Source organism: Pinus tabuliformis, chromosome 4_2, assembly GCF_031772625.1.
Source record: "Pinus tabuliformis cultivar Carrire ecotype Pingquan chromosome 4_2, CPIR1, whole genome shotgun sequence".
NCBI classification, from domain to species: domain Eukaryota; kingdom Viridiplantae; phylum Streptophyta; class Pinopsida; order Pinales; family Pinaceae; genus Pinus; species Pinus tabuliformis.
In genome coordinates, this window is record NC_142304.1 from 1,065,697,699 (window position 1) to 1,065,724,137 (window position 26,439).

The 26,439-nt window shown below is 40.1% G+C and overlaps 1 protein-coding gene across 1 annotated transcript in view; it reads left to right on the forward strand.

Annotated features, from left to right (window-relative positions):
• The first annotated feature begins 205 nt into the window (after positions 1–205).
• LOC149173302 (uncharacterized) overlaps positions 206–26,439 on the forward strand; it is a 41,794-nt gene continuing 15,560 nt past the window's right edge. Inside the window, exon 1 of the mRNA XM_089426649.1 lies at positions 206–556. Within this exon, the coding sequence (XP_089282775.1) occupies positions 206–556 (351 nt within the window). The remainder of the gene's footprint in view (positions 557–26,439) is intronic.

Sequence of the window (26,439 nt, forward strand, 5' to 3'; positions counted from 1 at the left end):
AGTGTGATTAACAGAAAAATATAATGGGAGGGACGATCTGCGTGATCACTTGGCCAAATGGACTAAAACCTATGGAGCAGAACCTCAGCCTAAATGGGTACATCTGCTCTACCATTCTTTGGATGTGATATCGATGAATTGGTATTTGGAGACATAGCTCTGCCATGGTACTGAAGAATGGGATATTTTACACCAAGGGTTAGTAATGACATTCAACTTTGAGGACGAATTTGACTATATTGATGAAGCAGTACAAGAGGTTAAGGCATCGATCTTTAGGATACCTCACAATCCTCTAGACTTTATTCAACCTGATTGGACTATCCAGCTAAGCCACGCACTGGAATGTTACAATGTAACAACAGAAGAAGAAGATGAAGACCCGAGACAGATTAATATCCCAGAGACTAAAGGTCACTGCGAAGTTGAAGGACCACAAATAGAGAATCTAGACATCACCACACAACTCAAAACTAGGCAGGTGAACATTAGCATAGAAGCAGAGCTGAAGTTTGCAAAGATTGGGGAATATTGGGACGACGCAACAGTAGATAAGGTTTCCGAACTACTCCATGAATATCAGGATTTGTTCCCCATGAAGTTTTTTGATTTGCAAGGAATAATAGGAGACCTGGGTGTCATGAACATCACCCTGAAACCAGATGCGAAACCTATAAAAAAAAGACCTTATCACCTCAATCTAAGGTATAAAGAAAGGGTCTGCTTAGAATTAGACAAGATTCTCACAGCAGTTATTATTGAACTAGTGGAAGAATCTGATTGGGTAAGCCCAATAGTGGTTCAGGAAAAGAATCAGAAGGAAGAAATAAGGATATGCATAGATCTTATGAAATTGAATGACACTTGTGTGCATGATCCTTTCCCAACTCCGTTCATTGATGAGGTATAGGACAATGTAGGCGGTTAAGAGGCATACTCTTTCACTGATGGGTTCTCTAGTTACCATCAAATCAAAATCATGCCTGAAGATAGAAGTAAGATGACCTTTGCGACTGAATGGGGATGTTTTCAGTACACTGTCATGCCTTTTGGGTTGAAAAATGCATCGACGATTTTTTCACGTGTAGTCATTGCGACATTCAAAGACTTTATCCATAAATTTGTGGAGGTATACTTTGATTATTGGACATCGTTTGGATTAGTGAAGCACCATGTGGAAAGTCTACGCTTGATGCTAGATACATGTCAGAGATAACAAATCTTGCTTAATCTGAAGACATGTTTGTTTTGTGTCCCTTTTGGGATCTTACTAGGTCATGTGGTAATGTAGACAAGGATTTATGGTAGACCCCACGAAGAACATGGTGATAATTAACTTGGAGGCACCAAGGAGTGTGAAACAGCTGCACGCAACACTGGGGCATACCAGATACTATAGGAAGTTCATCAAGAGCTATGCCCATATCACCACACCTATAGAAAAATTGTTGAAAAAGGATGTTACGTTATGTTGGAATGATGAATATCAGAAGAGCTTGGATGTGCTGAAAGAGAAAATGGTCACCGTGCCGATCCTAGTCTTCCCAGATTGGAAGAAGGAATTTCATGTGCATGTGGACGCATCATGTATTGTGCTGGGAGCAGTACCAACACAAGCCAGTGAGGGAGAGCTGGATCATCCTATAGCATTCGCAAGTAGGAAGTTGTCCAACGCTAAGAAAAATTATTCCACTACAAAGCGTGAAGGACTAGCTATGGTGTACGCGCTCCAGAAGTTAAGGAATTACTTGTTGGGCAGACATTTTAAGATGCATACGGACCATTCCACATTAAAATACCTAGTCAACAAGCCTGTGTTGGGGGGGGAAGTATGTAGGTGGTTGTTGTTGTTCCAAGAGTACGACTTCGAAGTTATTATGAAGCTAGGACGACTGAATGCGAGACCTAATCATCTATCGCGAATTGAAATTGGAGAGGAGCCTACTAATTTAGAGGAAGGACTACTTGATGCACAACTCTTTGCAATGCGCATCACAAACATCCGCTTCAAATATATAATACACTTCCTAACAACGGGAACAGTTCCAGAAGGATATATAAGCCAGTAGAAGAAGGAATTGATAGTGCGTGTAACCGATTTCTCCGTCATCACAGGGAAGTTGTACAAAATGGGATCGGAATAAATACTGCGACAATATGTACCTAAGTTTGAATGAAGCAACATCCTCATTGAGGCTCATGGAGGATCCATGGGAGGACATGATGCAAGAAAAGAAACAACACAAGATTCTACGCGCTGGGTTGTGGTGGCCGACCCTGCATAAGGATTCCAAAGCGTATTGTAGGGCATGTGATGCATGTCAAAGGACAGGAAGGCCATCACAGAGGGATGAGTTTCCTTTGAATCCACAGGTGATGTTACAGCCATTCGAAAAGTGGCATTTATATATTTTATATCTAGGCATACCTGGTTTTTACGTAATTTTGAAGCCAAATTTGATTCTAGAAGAAGCATGGTGATCAAGATTCACCTGTTAATATTTATGAAGGCATTAAAAGGATTGATGATATATTTTTTATATTTAGAATCAATTTTATGTGTTTTGGGGACTTATGAGTAGGTTGTAGGATGGGTTGTGTATATGGATAGAACAGTTCCAAGAAGAGTTTCATGTGACTAGATTGACGAATGGGATGCAACCATGTATGAACAAGATATGGCAGGTGGATGACAACATTATGACAACAACAAAATCAATTTTGAAGACTTATATAGTTTGAAGAGCATGTGGATCCAATTTGAAATATTATGAAAAGTGGTCCACTCAAAGTTGACAAAGGAGGTGGGTACTTCCACTAAGGTTGGTTCCTCATTATGGTTGAAGCCTACAACAAGTTGAATCTTGCATATTTTTGAGGTTGATGCCTCAATCAGGTTGCAACCAATTGAAAGTGGGTGCTTGCACATATTCAAGGTTGGTTCCTCGATCAGGTTGTAGCCTATTGGAAGTAGTTTCTTGCACATCTTTGGGGTGGGTGCCTTTAATTAGTTGTTCCCTGTAAATCTATGTCAAGAAAAAAGTAATTTTTAATTTTCTCCCGTAAGGGTTTCCATGTAAAATTCGGTTTCCTCTTTGTTGAGAAATCAATATGCTTATGCTTTAGAGTTGATTTCTCTATCATGATAATTACTTCTGATTTTTTTTGGCCTCTTTATTAAATATTTATGTTCTCTTCTTTCATCAAGTAATTACCAAAAGCACAAAACATGGATATCACAAGAGACAAAGAACGAAAGGATATAGGCTCCAAGACAAGGAAAAATCTAACAAGGGGGAAACCTAAACAAATTCTCTTATATAAATCAGATCAAAGTGAGATATACGAGACCTAAGACTAATACAAGAATCCAACCTCCAATATGCCAAGTCAAGCCCTCCAGATTTTGCATCATCATGGTGTAACTTATCGATCTTAGTCATAGGATATAACACCAATCTCAGCCACATCAATCTTAGTCACATATGCCACAAAGAAATTACATTTATCTTAGATTATCTCCCATAAAAACCACACATTATCTTAGATTATATTTCATAGAAAATTCGCATTGTCTCAGGTACATAATCCAAAAAATTCGCATTCCTTTGTATATACATGGCCTCAATAAAATCACATTTCTTCACAAGATTTTACCCTTTGATATTCACACATCTTTTCCTTAGAAATTGTCACAGAAAAACACTGAATTTCTTACCATTTTGGTGGAGGAAATGCCAAAATATAGTTGTTTTCATATGCGAAAAGACACATCTTTTGCATGAGATGGCCTATCATATTGGAGGGCCAACTTGTCTTCTTGAGGTGAATTGAACCAAAATGCATTTTTTTAAATTTCTTTTCTCTTTTTCTTTACAAGAAGTCTAAATAGGACTTTGACTCAATTACAATTCCTCGACTCAAAAAATCCTAGAAGCATGAAGAACATGCTTAACTAATGAAAAAATAATAATAATAATTTATTTTTATTCTTTTTCATTTACATGAAATACATAATAGCACAAGTATAATGATAATTATGAGCACTGAACCTAGTTAAATTTTCCAACACTCTTATGTTAATGCGATGATGACTTCCTATTACAATACAAATTGCTATGGTACATTACTAAATGTTTGTTTATTGATGAAATGTTTTGAAAAGGTAATTTTTTCATTACAATGATTCACCCCCCCCCCCCCCCCACTCTCTTAGTGTGATCTTTGGTGTAACAATGAAAACTCATCCATCCCAAGGACCTTGTTATGAGGCATCATATTGATGGTATATTCAACTTCCTCATATGATATCTCCCTAAGAAGTGTCACATTTTGATCAATTGTTATGAGTGATGGAATACATTGAATGGCATGTTATATAGCTCCCTATATATCCCCCTATGGCTCAAAAAGAATGTTATGGAAGAAATGATTTAGGTCTTGGGATATCTCTTGGTGAGTTTCTAATCTTCTACCATTATAACCTTTCAAAGAAGAGATTCTATTATGGTGTCTGTGTTGAAGCATAGATTTATGAAAAAAATGTTGTGTTCTTTTCACCCTCTTGTAGCCACTAAATGGGACCTTTTTTCCTCCATATAATGTCTTCCTGCTTCTGCTATTCTTTAATTGCTTGTACAGTCTCAGTCTCTACCTTGATCAAATTCTCCTAGTGGCCATAAAGAATAACTTCTTATTGCATCTCTGCCATTTATGCTCTTGTTTCCTTTTCTATTCCAAAATATTACTAGTAACCAAACCACACCTCATTCAATCCCTTTAGTTTTCCTTTGATGTGTTTCATCTTTTGGTATAGAGAAAACATTGTTGATCCATCGATACTCCCTATTTCCTCCCACCACTCATGGATATTTGACACAAAATTAGGGTGTTGAAACCAAAACTTTCAAATCTAAAGGGAGATTTAGGGGGTGACACTTCAACTCTATGTTTATACATATAGGCCAATGATCTACTCCATGGTTAGGAAGGATGGAAACTTCAATAAATACATCTTATACCATAATGTTTTATGGTAACACCCTCCTCCCACATTTACCCAAGCTAACCGGTCCACCGAGGTAAACATGTGATGAAGAATTACTACGATATGATTCAAATCTCCAAGTACAATTAAGGAAGTGGAATTGATAAACCAAAATAAAACTGACCTTCGAAGCTATAGGAACCTCAGAGGCTAACCAACCACTCTAGGTGCCCAACTCTGAGTTAACTTGCCTTTTGTAACACCCCCTCCTCCCACATCTAGCCAAGTAACCAGAAAACCGATGTAAACATGCAATGGGAGAGGCCACTATAATGGATTCAACCTCCTTGGTGAACTTAAGGAAATGGAATCGACAGAACACATCAACAACATCAACCCCAGGAAAAATTTCAGCCACTCAAACATCCTACCCCTAGGTCCCATTGACCTTTTATGCATCTTAACCTATGGACTCTCTCATTCTATGGGCATGCCAACATCCAGGGACCTCTAGAAGCTCTCACAAGCTTGCATGGAAACATCCAGGGACTTTTCCCAGCAGACGTGCTATCGTCCATGGAATTCATGGCACTTTTCTAGTCCATAATTCCGGCTATTGCCCAGAACTTGTTATAACTTCCATAATCCATCAAAGACATGATGATAAAGAAAATAAACTGGAAAACAACCTCGAGACTAAGCCTGAAATCCCCAACTGATACTGACATTCTGTCAAACACTTGGCATCAATGCAACCTATAGGTCAAGGATACAAGATAGACCATGAATGAATGAAAACACTTATGAAGCCTTTTTATTAATGAGGCCCCTACTTTTATTCTCCTTCATTTTCCTTCATTTTCCTCCTCACATGCAACCTGTGACCTTTCACCTTACTTTTCTCCTAATTTCCATTATTTTCATAAATATATGTGCTAAAAATGGCTTTTTTATTTTAATGCATTTGCCTTGGCCTTTGCCAATTTTCCTTTGCCAAAGACACACATCTAGTGATTCCCAATAGGATATATTTGGCCAACATTCAACTTGGAATAAATGTGCCTCAAATGTGGTCTTTTTTTTCCTTTATGAACTTTTATTTCTTGAAATTTTCACCAGGGCTGTTACAGAACCCCCCCCCCCCCCCCACACCCCCTTGGGGGAACACTGTCCTTGGCATTAAACCACACCAAAACCTTAGCAAAACCACTAAAAATAAAACATACTTCCCATGGAGCTTTATAATTTAGCTCATTGTAGTATTTACAATATAAGACCTGCTAAAAAGAAAAACATCGTGACAACGTGACAAGATAACAACCATACAACTTATTGGAGATTTATAACTTATCTCATGGCAGTATTTACATCCATATACATATACATATACATATATATACTAAAACATCAGTCAAACATCAAAAATATACCAACATCAAACCTAAACTGCTTTGGCTCAACCAGAAAACAATGAAGGATACATGGCTTGCATATGTTCCCCCATCTCACATGTAGCTTCTTCAAGCCCAAAGTGCTTCCACTACACTTTAACTTTCTCTATGCTTCTTTTCCTAAGCAAGAGTTGCTTCCACTGCAATATGCACTGAGGCTCTGGCTGAAACTTTCCTTCTTGCTCCACCTACAATACAGACTAATCAATAACATGATCAAAATCCTTTATATACTTCTTAAGCAATGAAATATGGAAAACATCATGGAATTTCATTATTGGAGGTAGTGCAACTTGATAAGCCACTTGTCCAATCCTCTCAAGGATATTGAAAGGTTGTAATACCATGGTGCCAACTTGGTGCATGAACCAATCCTCAAAGACATTTTCTTGGGCTTGATGTGCAAATACACATGCTCCCCAACCTAAAACTCCTTAAGTACCCTGTGCTAAAACACATAAATCTTATGTCTATCCTGTGTTGCCTTTAGATTCTTCTTTATAACCTACATTTCCTGCTCCATGTATGCCAACATATCCGGTCCAATAAGTACCCTGTTCACTGGATCACTCCAGCTGGTGGAAGTATTACAACTCCATCCATACAATGCCTTGAAAGGAATCATCCTCAATGACTCCTGATAACCATTGTTGTATGTGAACTCAACCAATTGAAGATACTCCTCCCATTTCGTCTACAATTACATCACGTACATCCTCAACATATCCTCCAAGATCTCGTTTACCCTCTCTGTTTGTCCATCTGTCTGCAGATTGTAAGTTGTACTGAAGGCAAAATCCGTACCCAAGCCTACAAATAGCTCCTTCTAGAACTTGGACGTGAATTTTTCATCCATGTCTGGCATAATCTTCTTTGGAACACTATGCAATCTCACTATCTCTCTGATGAACACCTGTGCTACCTCACTAGCCGAATATGTAGTCTTCACTTGAATGAAATGAGTTATTTTGTTCAACATGTCGACCACGACCATAATAGAATCATGTTGCCTCATTTTCCTTGGAAGACCTGTAGTGAAATACATGGAAATCACCTCCCATTTCCATTCTGGAATTGCTATAAGATGTAGTAGACCACCTAGATGCTTGCATTCCACCTTTAACTGCTGAAAGTCTAAGTATCTAGCCACGAACTTTGTGACTTCCTTCTTCAGATTTGGCCAATAGTAGAACTTTTTCATCACCGTCAATGTCTTCTGATATCCTGGATGACCTAAGTATGGCTTGACGTGAAACTCCCTCAAGATAAGCTTCTTGAGCTCACTGGAATTCGACACATAGATCCTGTCCATGAATATCACCAAACCATCTGCCATGAGACAATAGTCTACATCCTTATCACTCGTACCTGTACCTGCCCATATACCTATACCTGCACCTGTACCTGTACCTACACCTGTACTCTACTGTAACTTGTGCATAATCTCCATGTACTTGTCATCCCGTTGTCCTGCCTGCAAGATCCTTTCCTCTAACTTTGCCCCATAAGAGCTCATAGTTGTTATATGATTTACCTGTACCTTCTTGCTAAGAGTATTTCCAACCTAGTTCTCCTTTCCTTTAATGTATCTAATCTCAAAGTCAAACTCAGTACGGATGGCAAACAATTTAGCTTGTCTGACATTTAGATTCAGTTGGTCAAACAAATACCTCAACCCACTTCGATCACTCTCAATACAAGCCTCCTTCCCAAAAGATAATGCCTCCACATCTTCAATGCATGTATGATCGTTACTAACTCCAAATCATGCGTTAGATAGTTCTTCTCATGCCCATTCAGTTTCCGTGACTCATAGCACACTACATTTCCTTCTTGCATAAGAACTCGACCAAGTCCTCTCTTGCATGCATATATACACACTACAAACTCCTTGTCTGGATTCGTAATATTTAGCATTGGTGCATGTGTCAACAACTGCTTAAGTTGCCCAAAACTAGCCTCACACTCCTTTGTCCATTAAAACTTCTTACCTTTCCTCTGCAATGATGTGATAGGATATGCAATGCAAGAGAAGTTCCTGATGAACCTCCTATAGTAACCTGCCAATCCCATAAATGATCTCACCTGATATACATTCTTAGGAGATGCCCACTTCATGATGGCCCTTATCTTTTCTGGATCTATTGTTATGTCATCCTTGGAGACAACATGCCCCAAGTAATGTACCTCAGCCTAAAATAAGTTGCACTTGCTAATTTTAGCATACAACTGATGTTCTCTTAGAAATATCAAAATTGTTGCTAAATGCTCAACATGTTCTTCCTCATTCTTATAATATACCAGTATGTCATCAATGAATACAATAACAAACTTATCCAAATAAGGATGCAACACATTATTCATCAAACACATAAATGTAGTTGGAACAATATTCAAACCGAATGGAACCACAACAAACTCATAATGCCCATACCTAGTCTTGAACACAGCCTTGAAGATATCCTCTTCCTTGATGCATACCTGATGGTATCTTGATCTCAAGTTGATCTTAGAGAAAATTACTGCTCCCTTCAACTAATCAAACAAATCATCAATCCTTGGTAATGGGTACTTGTTCTTGATCGTTACCTTTTTCAGCTACCTGTAGTCAATGCACAGTCTAAGAGTACCATCTTTCTACTTTACGAACAACATTGGTGCACCCCAAGGTGATACATTGGGTATGATGTATCATTTTTCCAACATTTCCTTCAACTCCAACTTCAACTCAACCAACTCAGGTGTGCTCATCATGTAAGGTGTCTTTGATGCTGGAGCCGCCCCTCACACCAACTCAATAGAAAAGTCTACCTCCCTACGAGGTGGAAACTTTGTAATGTCCTCAAGGAATACATCCTGAAACTGTTGTAGAACCGGGTACCTGCTCAACACATCTGCATCCTCAATTCCTTACCTTTATCATTAGAAATGTTCACTGCAAACATCACATAGCCTTTTCTACAACTATGCTTAGCTTACATAGTGGTAACCATCCTCACTGATGTAGGCTTGTTCTTTCCTTGCAAAGTCCTATTTTCCTCACTATCATCCACAAACTCAATGGCCTTGTCGAAGCAATCCACTTTGGTCCTGTGAAGGTATAGCCAATCCATACCTAAAAGCATACTATAGGATCCCAATGGAAATACATTCAAGTGTGTTATTGTAAACATGCCATTTAACACAAATGCGCAAGCTCTTACCCAATGATGAACACTCTTCTTGGTACTTGCAACTAATTTTACCAACCAAGATTTTGCATGCACTTATTTTCTCAAACCACACTTATCCACTAGGTCAGGATTAATATAACTATAGTTAGATCTAGGACCAATCAAAATAGAAACAACTTGATCACAAAGCTTACCGTCCATCTCAATGCTAGATGCCTAATGATCTGTTGACTTGTTATTCACAACTACATAGATCTGAGGAATGTTATGACCAACATCACCACTGTATGCGCCTCCTGATCACTATAGATATGGGGTCTACCACCACTCTAATACTATGGACAATCCCTGTTACGATGATCCTTACCACATATCCAACACTGCAATGGTCCTCTATCACCACCTCTAGCCTACTACTCTCCATGTCCTTATTAGTTGTATTGAACCTCTTGTATGAAACTAAATTTTCTTTCCCACTTGCATCTTAAGGTATTCCTCTCTTAGGTGTCCATTTTCCTTTAGATTTCTCATTTCTTTGCAAGTCATGCTTAGGATCAACTTTGCGCTTCGACTACTCATAACAATGTTTCAACTTTTGGATGGACTCCTCCAATGTTCTAGACTCATCAAACTCAATCTGGTCTCCGTATCGTACTGGTAGTGCACTGGTGAATCTCTAAACATTTTCCTTCTCCTCCCTGAGGTAAGGCACATATCTCAACAACTCCAAGAACCTACTAGTATACTTATCATCTGTAATGGCACCCATCCACAACTCATAAAAAACCTTAGCTCTGTCATGATAGTACCTCTCTGAAAAGTACTTCTTCTTGAAGAGCCTCTCAAACTTATTTCAAGTTAAATCCTCCTCATGTACACCTTTGATGTTCTTCACACCTTCCCACCAAACATCTGCTTTACCTTTGAGACTGAAAGTGGCTATCTTTTCTTTCATGTTTTCTAAATAATCATGCAATTGGAAGAATTTCCTAATACCAAGAAACCATGCCTCTGCATCCTATGATTTCTTCATTTCTCCATCAAGTTTAGGTGGCTTTTATTTCTTAAACTCATCTAGAAGGTATCCCCTATCACTCCTCCTGTAAGGATGATAATGATGACCATCATGATGCCTGTCAGAACCAAAACTAGAATAGTACCTGTGTCTACCACATCTCCTATCTAGAGTGTCCAACAACCTGCCATCTATGATCGTGTCATCTCTGCCTGACTTGTGACTACCATAAGACCTCCTATCATATGCCCCATTATTTTTTTCCTCCTGCTCATGGTTGATCCAAAGTGGTCTCTGTCGCTACAATTATGGTAAACTCTGAAGTAGTATTGCATTAACCTCTACTTGTTTCTCTTGTGCCTGCATGATTTTGGCATTGTCCGCCTTACAACTCCTTATCTCTTCTTTCAATATTATCAATGTATTTTCCAAATCAGAAGAGTGCCCCACACCACACTTTTCATCTCATTCATAGGGAGAGCCTTTGTAGTCTACCATCTTGCTAGCCATTTGATCTATTTCCTGTAAGGTATACTATGTTAGCTAAAACAAATCACCTTAAATCAATGTACCTTAGCATAGTTCACGAAGGATATCTCATCTACAAGATCATCAAATCAACATGATACATGTATAACATAATCTTAAAAGCATATAAAATATAACACATAGACATGTAACATATGTCCACCATTCTAGCTAGCGTATAGTGATCAGTGCATGAACATATCAACTACACATATCATGACTGGATGCATGACAACAACAACCATGACACCATTGTATAATTGACTACATGCAAACACTAACATGCATAAGCAATTTATAATTGACCATACACACACATAACACATATAATCAAGCATAAGTGAACAATACTTGAAACCAAGCTTACAAGAAGGATACATGCAACCACGCATGCAAAAATGTACCCAACATACAAGAATGTAATCCAAGCTTACAAAATGATACATGTAAGTGACGAGTAACAACATGTAACCAGTCATATACTCATGAAAACATGCTTCACACAATGAGATCCTCATTCCCATGGCGACATCATTACGACCATGCCTAACACCATGCATATGAAACAAGCATTCAAGGATGACTAACACATGTACAACTGACATGAATGCATGAAAAACACCTTCACCCAAGGATAGCACAACCACACTCTGATACCAATCTGTAACACCCCCTCCTGCCACATCTACCCAAGTAACTGGCCAACCGGGCTAAACATGTGATGAGAAAGGCCACTATAAGGGATTCAACCTCCTTAGTGACCTTAAGGAAATGGAATCAATGGAACACATCAACCAGACCTTACACATAAACAACATCAACCCCAAGAGACATCCCAACTACTCAGACATCCCGCCCCTGGGTCCCATTGAAATTTTATGCATCTTAACCTCTGGACGCTCTCACAGGCTTGCATGCAAGCGTCCAGGGACTTCTACCATCAAACCTGTGCTAGCGTGCGTGGAATTCATGCCACTTTTCTAGTCCAGAATTCCGGCCACTGCCCATAACTTGTTATAACTTCCAGAATCTATCAAAGACATGATAACAAAGAAAATAAACCAAAAAAGAACCTCAGCAATAAGCCTGACCATACCCAACTGGGACTGACATTTTTTCAAACACTTGGCATCAGTGCAACCTATAGGTCTAGGATACAAGATAGGGCATGAATGACTGAAAACACTTATAAAACATGACAAGAAGGATCACCACCTTCTCCATTGAATTGTTATAACATTTATTAGGTCTTGCATCCATCATCTTAACATTCACAAGTAAATACATGAAATAACCATGACATGAACCAGAAATTAACCATGCTTATAAATAGAATAAAACCATGTAAATATCATAGATATGATAGCCATTAAATCCACATATAAACAAGTGAAAAAGTAAGAGAACTTAGCTTTCATTAATCATATGCAAATCTGACCAAGTTCGGGACTTCCACTTACCACCCGACCGTAGACATGGTTGAACCAAATATTTCTTTCAGCCATTCACCCCGATGCCATATTCCAAGCATGAATGTGGGATATCATAGAAAAATGATGCAAAAATAACCAAGGGAATCCAGAGGTTAAACCACCTCCACCCTCACCAAACCGTGATCACTCCAAAATCAGTGCTCCAATCACAACTAAACTGAACTTGAAATTCCATTTGGAATCCATCACTATCCTTGAGAAATTTTTCGTATCCCTGTCTCTCTGGCTTTACCACAATCTAATTCTAGATCACTAGGCCCTAAAGCGAGACCAGTCTCTCGGGATTTACCACAATCCAAACCCAGATCACTAGGCCCTAAACTGATACTCCTCCCTCAGGCTTTACCATGTATCTCGTGAAAACCAGTGAAGGGATTCCTAGGCCTTTGGGAATGAAACATGAGACCACCTCTACCCCAGATTCTGAAATCCATCCAGAAAACCAAAGCTTGAAACCAAAATAAACATCTGAACACCATGGCATCCAAAAAAAGGTAGGGATAGGCTGAAAACCATTATCATAACCCAAGAAAACCATGCCATTGATAGCAAGAGAACCATACACCAACATGCAAATCCATGCATGTCCAAACCAGCTAGGAAATCACACATGCAAAATGTTACTTGCAAGTATTCCTTTTGAAGCTGCCTTATCCTGCTCTTCTTCCTTGATCCTAACTTTCATTCCTTTCCTTTGGCTTGCTTTTCCTTCCTTGATCCAAAGCTAGAGTGCTCCAAGAAAACTCTAAGTGACCAAGAGTGAGAGAGAGAGAGAGAGAGAATAATGAGAGAGCTCCAAACTTGAACTGACAAAAGGTTGCCAACTAATCCTCAGAAGCCTTTTTATTAATGAGGCCTCTATTTTTCTTCATTTTCCTCCTCACATGCAACCTGTGACATTTCACCTTACTTTTCTCCTAATTTCCATTATTTTCATAAATATATGTGCCAAAAATGCCTTTTTTCCTTTTAATGCCTTTGCCTTAGCCTTTGCCAATTTTCCTAAACCAAAAACACACATCCAATGATGCCCACTAGGATATCTTTGCCTAACATTCATCTTGGAATAAGTGTCCCTTAACTGTGTTCTTATTTTTCCTTTATTAACTTTTATTACATGAACTTTTTACCTACACCTTTTGACTGAATTGGACCCCTAATCTCTCCCATGAAAAACCCTCCATGTTATTGAGACCCTCTAGCCACCCCAACAACAAGGTCTCCTTGCGACTGTGACCTTTTCTAGGTAGTTCTGTGCCAGTAACCCTGGATTTTGAGCCACTTTTTCAGGGCCAAGACTTAGGCCTCTACCTAGAACTTGATGAAACTTCCAGAAATGATAAATAACAAGATGAAAATGCCTCTAATGAAAAAATTGAACACAAACTTGACCTAACAAGGCCTAGCCATGACAAACATTTTGACAAATACATCATGAACATATAATCTACAGGTCATATAAAAACATATGAGCATAGGGACTTCATACTTATCTTAGAATTGTCAAGAAGGTCTGATGCCTTCTCATAATAGTTTCATTATCATCTATTAGGTCATACATTCATTATTCATTCATTTACTAATCAAAACATGATGAGAGCCATGACTAAGATCTGTCATAAAACCATACTTATAACCAACATATAACCAACAAAATAATAATGATAGAACAACCATTATAACCACATATTAACAAACACATTTACACATAATACACAAGAGGAAAGGAGCTCTTATTAACATATGAAAAAGGCAATCAAGCCAGGGACTTCCATGTACCACCCGACCATAGATTGGGCTGAACCAAGTCTTTCTTTTAGCCAATTACCCCCGTGCCATATTCCAAGCATGAATGTGGGACTCACAATAGAACCAATCAAGGCTTCCTCAGGCTTTACTGTGTATCCCACCAAGGGATTCGTAGGCCCAAACGATAAAAATACACTACAGTATTTACTACAATCCTACCATATATTGGTCAAGGGATCACTAGGCCCTAAATAAGAATGGACGCCTCTGGATCTCTCCACCTAAACCGTGAGGAATTTTTCCATCTCCACCATCTAGGCTTTACTGTGTATCTCGTCATTACCGATCAAGGGATTCCTAGTCCCAATGAGGGTATTCACCTCTAGGATTTATCATGTATCCCGACATTATTGGTCAAGGGATTCCTAGGCCCAACGAGGGTATTCACAACAAGGATTTACCATGTATCCCACCATTACTAGTCAAGGGATTCCTAGGCCTTGTTATTTTTCATGAGACCACCCCACTTAGTTTCAAAACCATTCAGAAATCTAGCTCAACCAAGTAAAAGAACCCCATCACACCATGGTTATGTGAAAATGGCAAGGCAAGGTTGAAGACCATTGTCACACCTAGCAAAACCCATTCCAATGACAAAAAGAGAACCAAAAACACACATTCATGTACCATGCATACCAAAAATAACAACAAAATCATACATGCAACTCGGTACCTGCAAATACTCCCACTGTAGCTACTTGATCCCACTCTTCCTTGCTTGTTTTTTGCTCCCCTTTTTCTTTCTTGTCCTTCCTTTGCCTTCCTTCCTACGATGCTAGAGTGTTCCAATAATACTCTAAGTGTGCGAGAATATGAGAGAGTAGAGAGATTAGAGAGAGAGCTACAAAACTGAACTGACAAAGGTTGTGAATTGATCCTTAGAAGCCTTTTTATCAATGAAGCCTCTGTTTTCTTCAATTTCCATTATTTTCCTTCATTTTCCTCCTCACATGCAACCTACGACTCTTCACCTTCCTTTTCTCCTAATTTCCTTATTTTCATACAATAAAATGGCAATTAATTCCATTTGCCTTTCTAAAGCCTTTTCCAATTTCCTCAGCCCTAATAAACCAAATGAACACCCACACTAGGATGCTTTGCCCAAAATTAAGCTTGGAATAAGTCTCCCATTGATCTGGATTTAAACAGGAATGCAACAAATTATAGAGATAACCATAAACACAAATATGTAATGGAAATAATGCTTCATTTCATTAATGTAAAATACTGAAATATGCTTACAAACAAAAATGGAAATAAACTAGCTAGGGCGATGGTAGCTTATCTCTTAGAAGAGATATGGCAGCTACATACCTCTGAACTATGTTACAATGAGGCTCGAAGGCTTATTTATTGTTGAGAAACAATGGAAAACCCTAAACATCCAAAAACCTAATCCTAGAAGATGAAACACCAAATTGTGGGCCGTGTTTGGGTAAATTGGTACATCAACTTCCCGAGGTTGTAACTTTGGCATACGATCTATGTTTGACACGCCCAATATCTTGTTAGAAAGATCTATCCAAGAACTACAACTTTGGGAGGAGAAAAATCAGTCCATGTGCCCATGTTGCTCCAAATTTCCCAAAAAAACGTCGTTTAGGGCCTCAAAACGACTTCGGAAGTTTACAACCTGAAAAACTACTAAAAATAGTAAATTGTGCTGCAAATACGGAAACTGAAAAACTAATAGAGATGGTTGTGGGGGTCCATGTCGGATAGGTGGGTGGCCACCAACATCCACCTGGATCATTCCTCCCCCCTTAGGAAGAAATGGTCCCCATTGCGTTGAGTTCCTCCATCTACTGAACTTGGTTCTTGGTGAGTTGTTCTGCAATCTCTGATGTGTCCAGTAATGGTGGGATGCATGGTCAATGACTATCCACATTGAACATTCGGTGCAAGCAAAGGAATGTGGAAATGTTGTGCTCCAAATCATTGTTTCCCACAGCCTTGGTAATGGTGTAAGGACCATGTCGGAGTGGTCGGAGCTTCTGATCAGCTCTTGTAAGGCGTTCTTTCTGCAGATGCAACCAGACTTTGTTGCCCACTTGAAACTTGTGTGGTACCCCTGTGGATGAGGAGAAGATGTGCTTATGTTCTTTCATGACCGTATTCTTCTATTGTTGTTGCTGCTTGGAGGAACCCTTTGCAGGGGTTATGGATGTGGCTATGATCTTCCCCTTACTTTCGAAGTGAACCAGACAAAAAATGAATTTCCAAGTCCGGGAGACAATCTTGTTGCATTTCTTAGCAAAGATCAAAGAGGTGGCAGTAGGAGGGGCTACCTTCGGTATCTTGTATAATGAATTACCCAAAGTAATAATAACATCTCGAGGCCTTGAATCATACATAGCATGTCGCCTCCATAAGTATGGCTGGCCTAATAGTACATCACAAACATCCAGAGGTGCGACATCACACAATACCTCATATATGAAGGGCTTGATGTTGTAGGGAAGGCGACATTGTGGGTGAACACAAAGATCTCGTCTTTCGTGAAGCCACCCAATACTGTATGGTTGCGGGTGTGGTGTAGTCGATAAGCCCAACCGCTTCACGACCTCTGTTGAAATGAGATTCTTTTGGCTGCCACTATCGACAATGAATTGCAGTGACGAACCCTTCACCCACATCTGTGAGTGGAAAAGACTCTCCCCCTCCTCTGGCTCTTCGGGCTCATTCTTCTGATCTTGGTGGTTGCAATAGTGATGCTTGGCTCCGCATCAATGATCTGCTTCCTTTTTCCATTCCCCTTGCTAGGTTCTAACTCAGGGTCAGAGCATGCATATTATTTTGAAGCCTTTAACTCGGCCACTAGCGATTGCTTAGTCCCACACTCACTTGTGTTGTGAGTGGGGCTCTTGTGGAACTCACACCACTTTCCTGTGTCTTTCTTCGGCTTCGTGGTGTTGTTCTTTTCTTTCGGTTTCGACGGGTTGTCTTGGGTCATCCTGCCTTGGCTTTGTCCTTTAGTCTTCAGATTTGTAGATCCAAAGTCTCATTTTTTCTGTCTAAACTTTTGCTCGATTTTGACAGCATATCGGTACGCCGTGCCGAGCGAAGAGATGTTTAGGAACTCCATCTCTTCCTGGATGTATCTGTGTAGGCAACCACAGTATTTGAGTACCAAATGCAACTCAGAATCATTGATACCCAACTTTGTGCGAAGGGTATGAAAGATATTGGTGAACTCTGGCACGTCTTGGTCCCTTCCCTGTCGCAGCATGGTCCACTTTATGTATTGGTCTTCATAGCTTTTGACATGGTAGTATTGCTCCTTGATGGAAGTCCGGAATGAATTCCAAGTGGGTGTGGCTAAAAATAGTGAGCCCATACTTTCATCCCTTTGCTCGCAGTAGGTTTCCCACCAATCCTTGACGTGGGGGGCTGCTTTGAGAAGAGCGAAAATAATCTTTTCCCAACTCGAAAAATCATGAACAGAAAACTACCCTTCTAGCAGATTTAACCACTTATCTACGACATCTGCATCTATTTGACCCTCGAAGATGGGGATTTCAAAATTAACTTGTACCTTAAAAGGTGTGGCTTTTTTAGAGTAACTGTTGGAAGCCGATGCATCACCTCTAGGTATTCGCTGAAGGATCTAGGCAAAATTGTCCATCATCACATTCCTTTTCCGCTCGAGGGCTTCTCCGAGCAAGATTTTGATAGGATCTCCTACCCCCTCAACTTTCTTTTAATCCGCCATGGGAGGCCATCGGGATTTGTGATGCTAGTCTTGCAAAGGTTCGACGAATTCAAGCCCTAACTCCTTATATCCCGACCTCGTTGGGGACATGCAAAGAAAAACATAGAAAAAGCAGATCGCTCTGATACCATTGATCTAGATTTAAACAGGGATGCAACAAATTACAAAGATAACCATAAACACAAAGATGCAACGGAAATAATGCTTCATTTCATTAATGTAAAATACTGAAATATGCTTACAAACATAAATGGAAATAAACCAGCTAGGGCGATGGTAGCTCATCTCTGAGAAGAGATGTGGTGGCTACATGTCTCTGAACTATGTTACAATGAGGCTCGAAGGCCTATTTATTGTTGAGAAATAATGGAAAACCCTAAACATCCAAAAAGACCTAACCCTAGAAGATGAAACGCCAAACTGTGGGGCCCGTTTGAGTAAATTGGTACATCAACTTCTTGGCATTGTAACTTTGGCATACGATCTCTGTTTGACGCACCCAATATCTCATTAGAAAGATCTATCCGAGATCTAAAACTTTGGGAAGAGCAACATCGGTCCATGGACCAATGTTTCTCCCATATTTTCCAAAAAAACGTCGTTTAGGGCCTCAAAACGGCTTCGGAAGTTCAGGACCCGAAAAAACTGTTAAAAATAGTAAATTGTGTCCCAAATAAGGAAACTGAAAAATTAACAGAGGCAGTTGCGGGGGTCCATGTGGGATAGGTGGGTGACCACCAACATCCACCTGGATCACCCATGACCTTGGTCTTATTTTTCCTTTATTAACTTTATTACATGGATTTTTAACCCAAGTTCATTACATTTATGATATTAGGAAGCGATCTAACCATGGTGCAACTTGTTGTTGGCCCCTTGCCGATTATTCCTAGTGAACAACCCATTGAATGTGTCCACCTCAATGAGGCCCAAGGAGTCAATGGTTTCCTACAAATAATCTGCATCTACCTCAAGCCTCCAGACTCCCCCCTTATTTTAATCCAACAACTTGATGAGGTTTAAATCTCCCTTGAGAATCCATGGAGAGGGGGATGCCAAATTTTCAGTCTAAGGGACCATTTTAAGAAACGCCGATTTATCATAAGATAGATTCAATCCATACATATTAGAGAGATGACAAAACTTCCCCAACCTGATAGCCTGGAACTGAATTGTCAAAAATAAGAACGTGGGAAACATATTAATCACTCTAATATCATGATCATCCCATAATATGTCTAATCCTCCATAGTGCCCCTAGGAATTTACAACATTTGTTTGGTATTTCCATCATCAATTGCTTGTTAGGTTTGACAGATCCTCCCATGAAATTTTAAATTCCTCGATTAACATAATTGAAATTTTTTCCTCCATCCATTTGTCTCTTAGGAGCCTTTGCTTTCCTTTGCTACTAAGGCCCCTCATATTCCATGATACTATTTTAATGACTGAGAATTCTTAGCACCATATAGCACCTCCATGATAACCCTAACACACCTGGAGTTCACCAAATTACGACCTAATTTGTCCAACAATTGTAAATTTCTTTTACAACCCCACTTCTTCTCCTCCCTCTAAGGCTTTCTTGAACCTTCTAATGAATTTTCTTCCAACCCCAAGGACCTGAATCCCAAATTAGATTTGGATGCTACATGTTTATGCTTTAGATATGCTTGACCTAATAAGAAAAATTAATGCTCCAAGAGGATGAATGGATCTTTACCTTTCCAAACTTTCATAATTTTTGGTAAGTTGAATGCGCCCAAGTCCATGTCCTCCACCTGGTCTGGTAGAGTTGCAACCCCCTTAGGAATTATTTGGAGCACAATGAGGGGAAAAGGTGGTTGAGTGAAGGAATTAGGAGGTGATAGATTAGAAGGAGAAGGGTTTACAATCAGTTGAGAACTATGGTTCCACTACATACAAGGAAGGTCCCCTGGGCTCTTTCATTTCAACATTCGTCGGTGTAGAAATTTGAATAATATAACACTTATTCATAGAGATTATCCTGATTATACACTATTTTTGGAATGCATGCATAATACATAACCTCCTCTACCATTGATCATCAATTTGCGGAATTAAAAAACAATCGCATGCGCACATTGAAACATCAATCACACATATCAACACAACATGTAATGGGGAAAGCATACAGCTAAAAACCCCCAACTATCTGTATATTATAATGATAGAGAACATGTAACAATACATAGTACAATACTCCTCACAAGTACTCAATACTATCTCCACATGCTACACACAAACTAGCTCAGATCTGAACAAGTCACGTGTTCAAATCTCCTCCACTGTTTGCATGCCTCTACTGCGCAATCCAAGTTGAGAATAGATCAGATCCAAGTTCGAATTCCCTTGGCTTGTACTACACAATCCTCATTGGCAATCTCAATCAATGATTGTGCAAATCTCATGCATAGCTATAGTCACAACTGATAGTAGTCTCACCCTTTAACCCACCTCTAACAGTTGTCTCCACTGAATTGTCCATGCACTGAGTTAACTGATGTATTCTTTAGTTGATTTATGAGTTAATAATTAGTGAATTAATTAATAATTAATTCACATCACTCATCACTACTGTATTTGGCAGTTAGACTAAATACAACTAGTTCAACTAAGTCAAACTGAACACAACTCCATCAACTCCTCAATCAACTCCACCAAACTCAATCACTTGAGTTCTAACTGAAGTCCATCATGCAATAGCTAAACTAACCCATAGGAAAAGCGTATTTCCTTCTGGCAGTTGCATGTACCACATTCGTAGCTCGAACTGAAGTGCTGCAAGAGGATAAGATAATGTTTATAGTCCAAATATTATTAAGAGCTAATAATATTCGATTGTTCTATTTTTTGACTGGAAGTCTAAAAATAGACTCCGCCCATATGTCTAAAAATAGAGGTCCATATATTTTTACCAACATGACCAATCATCCGTAAATAGCATCCTGCAGCTCATAGACCATGATCCATATGTCTAAAAATAGACTTTGCGCCAAAAATAGCCTGTGGGCCCACTTAGTGAAGGCGACTTCTTTTCACTAGGCTCCATCATCTTGTTTCATTTTCAACACTCCCTCTCAACAAGATATGGATTATCTGCAACCCCTATCCTGCCTCTGTGGTATTCGAATTTGCTCCTGGTGAGCGCCTTCGTCAAGATATCAGCATCTTGATCCTCCGTGGGAATGTATGAAAGTAACATGATTCTTCGTTGCACACAATCTCTGATATGATGGTACCTGATGTCGATGTGCTTGGATATATCATGAAATACTAGATTAGGCGAGATTTTAATGCAACTATGGTTATCACAATAAATCACAGTAGGCTTCGAGTGTGACCCGAACAACCCGACCAGGGTCTTCCTCATCCATATAGCCTCGCATGCAGCCAAACTTGCTGCCGTATGCTCGGCCTCTACTGAACTGAGTGCCACGGATTTCTGCTTCCTGCTGTACCAAGAAACTGTTGTCGACCCGATACTGAAGATCCCTCCAGATGTGCTCTTTCTGTCCGTTGGGCTCCCTGCCCAATCTGCATCCGTGAAGCCACATAGCATCACCTCATCCTCCTGTCTGTACCACAATCCATATCCCGATGTGCCTCTGAGATAACGCAATACATGCTTGCTTGCCTTCCAGAAGAGCTTGGTTGGCTTAACCATAGCTTTTGAAAGCTGGTTAACAACATAGCATATATCGGGTCATGTATTGACCAGATACATAAGCGACCCCACCAACTGTCAATAAAAAGTGGCATCCACTACCTCCGCTGAAGTAGCATCCTCCTTCCTCCAACCTCCAGGAAGAGGAGTATCAATAGGCTTGCAACCATGCATGTTGAACTTCTCCAGTATCTCCCGGGTATACTTACCCTGAGAAACAAATAGTCCATCACTGTGCTACCAAATTTCCAATCCCAAGAAATAATGAAGGAGGCCCAAGTCCTTCATCTCAAACTCTCTAGCAAGATCCTCCTTGCATGAAAGTATCAACAGCTCATCTCCCGTCAAAATCAAATCATATACATAAAGTACAATGATCAGCAACTTACCCTCCGGTCTTGGGACAATCTCCCATGCACTTTTTCTGACAATCGAATCATACTCTTCCACCATGGCATCTACCCATGCGGGATCCTCCACAGCTTCCTTGAAAGAGGATGGCTCAGTCACGACACATTTTCTCACAAGAGCCATATATCCAGTGTACCGATTAGGTGACTGTCTCTGCCTGCACTGTGCTGTAGGTGGTCCTACAACCTTCTCTGCATCTTGAGCCAATCACTCAACTTCTGTAGTGCGCTTTCGCCCTCTGATGGTTGGCGCTGCATGAGTGGTCTCTTCCCCTCCATGAACTTCATCTTGTGGCTGATCCACATCTTGAAGCTCATCCTTAGGAACTAATAGCTCCTCATCTGCATGCAAGTGTGGCTCCCTCTTAAGCGAACACTTCATGGCTTTCTCCTCCTAAAATTTGATATCTCGTCGCACAACAGTCTTGCGACTGTCTGGAAAATACACACGATAGTTGTGGGGCATATCAGTGTACCCCAAAAATATACCAACCTCTGTGGTCGGCTCCAGCTTCTTCCTAGCATCCTTCGTCACATGCATGTAAACAGGAGAACCAAAAATCCTCAAATGGGAAATATTAGGCCTCTTACCAGAATAAGCCTCCTCGGGTGTACTCATGCCAAGTATCTTGTGAGCACAACGGTTCTGCACATATACTGCAGTATTGCATGCCTCTGTCCACAAGTGAAGGGGTAGGCCCTGATCATGCAACATCACCAGTGCAACACCCACGATTGTTCTGTTCTTCCGCTCAGCAACCCCGTTCTGCTGTGGGTTATGGGGAGCTATGAGATCTCTTCGAATCCCTTCTGCACTACAAAATTCCTTGAACTCGCCAGAGATGAATTCACCACCATTGTCGCTCCTAAGAGCCTTCACCTTCTTCCCCGATTCCTTCTCGACCAGTGCTTTGAACTCACAGAACTTTGAGTATGTCTTGCTCTTCTTCTGCATGAAGAAGATCCAACACTTTCGAGAGAAAACATCAACAAAGATCACATAGTACTTGTGCTTTGCTATCGAAGCTACTGAGAAAGGTCCACACACGTCTGTGTGACTTCTCTCAAGGATCGTCGTGGCATAATTATCCTTCTCATGAAAGGTGGCTTTCACAAATTTTCCCAAAGTACACCCCTTGCACTGATCTGACTGCGCAAGAGTGCCTTTAGGAAGCCCAGTAGAAATCTGCTGCAATATCTTCAAGGCTCCATGGTGAAGGTGGCCCAATCTCCGGTGCCACAGCTCGCCATCATCCCGGCTCACCAATCCTTCTACCTTGCATGCCATTGTTGCGCAACCATCTACATGCAATTGATAAAGGTTCTTGACTCGAACCCCTATCTTCCAGGTTTCTCCAGTTGTCTTACTGCGCAGGAAAGCCTTTCCCTCGCTGAAGACAACATCATATCCCTTGTCTTCTAACATCGCCACAGAGATAAGATTCTTCTTCAATCCTGGAACATGCATCACTTCCTTCAATATGAAGGTTTTACCAGACTCCCTCTCAAAGGAAATGGTACTGATACCGGTTGCACTGTATCTACCATCATCGCCCATCTCGATGTGCACTCCAAGATCTTTCTCATCCAAATCAGAAAACAAATCTCGATCTCCTGTCATGTGAAAAGACGCACCACTTTCCAAGAACCATATTGATCCCATCACACTTGATACCAAGCATGCGATCAGCGAAAAATCCAGCTCAACCTGTGAGGCTAAGGCCTCTCCCGCTGCAGATCCAACAACTTGCTTATTTTTCTTCTTCTGCGGACAATTTGTGGCATAATGTTCGTGCTGGTGACAGTGAAAGCACTTCACCTTGGACATGTCCTGCTTCTTGCCTTTCGCACCGGAATGAGAAGCTTTCTTGTTCTTCCCCTTCTTTGATTTGGCAGCCAAAGCGCAATTTTCTTCATCAGATGCCTTTGATGAAGATCCATCCCTGGTATTCCGCCTGATCTTCTCTTGCACAAGATCAGACCAAAGTCTCTCCCATCCTGGCAATTTCTCCCGACCATTGACAAAGTCCTGATAGGAATTCCAACTCTTCGGAAGACCAAGGAGAGCCAAGCTCACTAAGTCCTCATCATTGATAGTCACCCCCACACTTCCCAGCTCATCCTGACATTGGGTGAACTTTGTGAGATACTTGGGCATACTGTCTCCTTTCTCACACTTAATGTTTCTAAGTTTATCCTTGAGCACCAACTTCCTTTGGTCGCTCTTGCTTTGGAATAAATCTATCAACGCTTTCCACATCAAGTATGGAGAAGCCTTTCCATGCAGGCTGGATACAATGTGATCCTTCACGCCCTCCAACAGAATCCTTCGACACTTTGCTGTCTTCTTTTGCCAAGCTTCAACTTGAGCAACATCAGTAGGCTTTGGGACCTCAGCATCTATGAACTCCTTCAACCCATTGTCATCTAACACCGCCTCCATCCTGTATTTCCATGCAATATAATTCGAGATGCCTTCAAGGGCATACTCCAATCGCAATCCGTTGAAAGACATTTCAACTTCGACACCAAGAAAACACTGCTGCAAATTTGAATTCCTCCAGCTCAAAACTCAACCGCTTCTGATCTAAAATTCGTGAGAACAAAGTATTTCTCGTACATAGATTGACTGTATGGGCATTTACCGGATATCTCACCTTCCAAAAGAAGGATGAATCCACAGGCTACCTGGCCCGATTACAGAATTTGCCTGAAGAAATAAAATGTAATCACTTTCTGAATAATAGATATGATGATCAACTTTGCTCTGATACCATGTAGAAATTTGAATAATATAACACTTATTCATAGAGATTATCCTGATTATACACTATTTGTGGAATGCATGCATAATACATAACCTCCTCTACCATTGATCATCAATTTCCGGAATTAAAAAACAATCGCATGCACACATTGAAACATCAATCACACATATCAACACAGTACGTAATGGGGAAAGCATAAAACTGAAAACCCCCAACTATATGTATATTATAATGATAGAGAACATGTAACAATACATAGTACAATACTCCTCACAAGTACTCAGTACTATCTCCACATGCTACACACAAACTAGCTCAGATCTGAACAAGTCACGGGTTCAAATCTCCTCCATTGTTTTCCTGCCTCTATTGCGCAATCCAAGTTGAGAATAGATCAGATCCAAGTTCGAATTCCCTTGACTTTTACTACACAATCCTCATTGGCAATCTCAATCAATGATTGTGCAAATCTCATGCACAGCTATAGTCACAACTGATAGTAGTCTCACCCTTTCACCCACCTCTAACAGTTGTCTCCACTGAACTGTCCATGCACTGAGTTAACTGATGTATTCTTTAGTTGATTTATGAGTTAATAATTAGTGAATTAATTAATAATTAATTCACATCACTCATCACTAGTGTATTTGGCAGTTAGACTAAATACAACTAGTTCAACTAAGTCAAACTGAACACAACTCAATCAACTCCTCAATCAACTCCACCAAACTCAATCACTTGAGTTCTAACTGAAGTCCATCATGCAATAGCTAAACTAACCCATAGGAAAAGCGTATTTCCTTCTAGATGTTTCAAGTGCCACATCCGTAGCTCGAACTAAAGTGCTGCAAGAGGATAAGATAATGTTTATAGTCCAAATATTATTAAGAGCTAATAATATTCGACTGTTCTATTTTTTGACTGGCAGTCTAAAAATACACTCCGCCCATATGTCTAAAAATAGAGGTCCATCTATTTTTACCAACATGACCAATCATCCATAAATAGCATCCTGCAACTCATAGACCATGATCCATATGTCTAAAAATAGACTTTGCGCCAAAAATAGCCTGCGGGCCCACATAGTGAAGGTGACTTCTTTTCACTAAGCTCCATCATCTTGTTGCATTTTCAACAGTCGGTTGATATGGATCAGAGTTATTAGAGGCATTTAATATTACAAGAGGATTGAATCGAATCTCTTTCACTACCTTCTTCTCTGTTGCATTCTAACATGGAGGGGGTTTCTTAGGGTTATGACAACTCCTCTCAACCACTCTAAACCCATCATTGAACTGAGATGGTGTTGATTCTAAGGATTCAATCTACTTCACTAATGGGAAGTCACGGTATAAATTATCCTACTTGTGACACCTCATACAACTGAATGGAATTTGTCCATAGT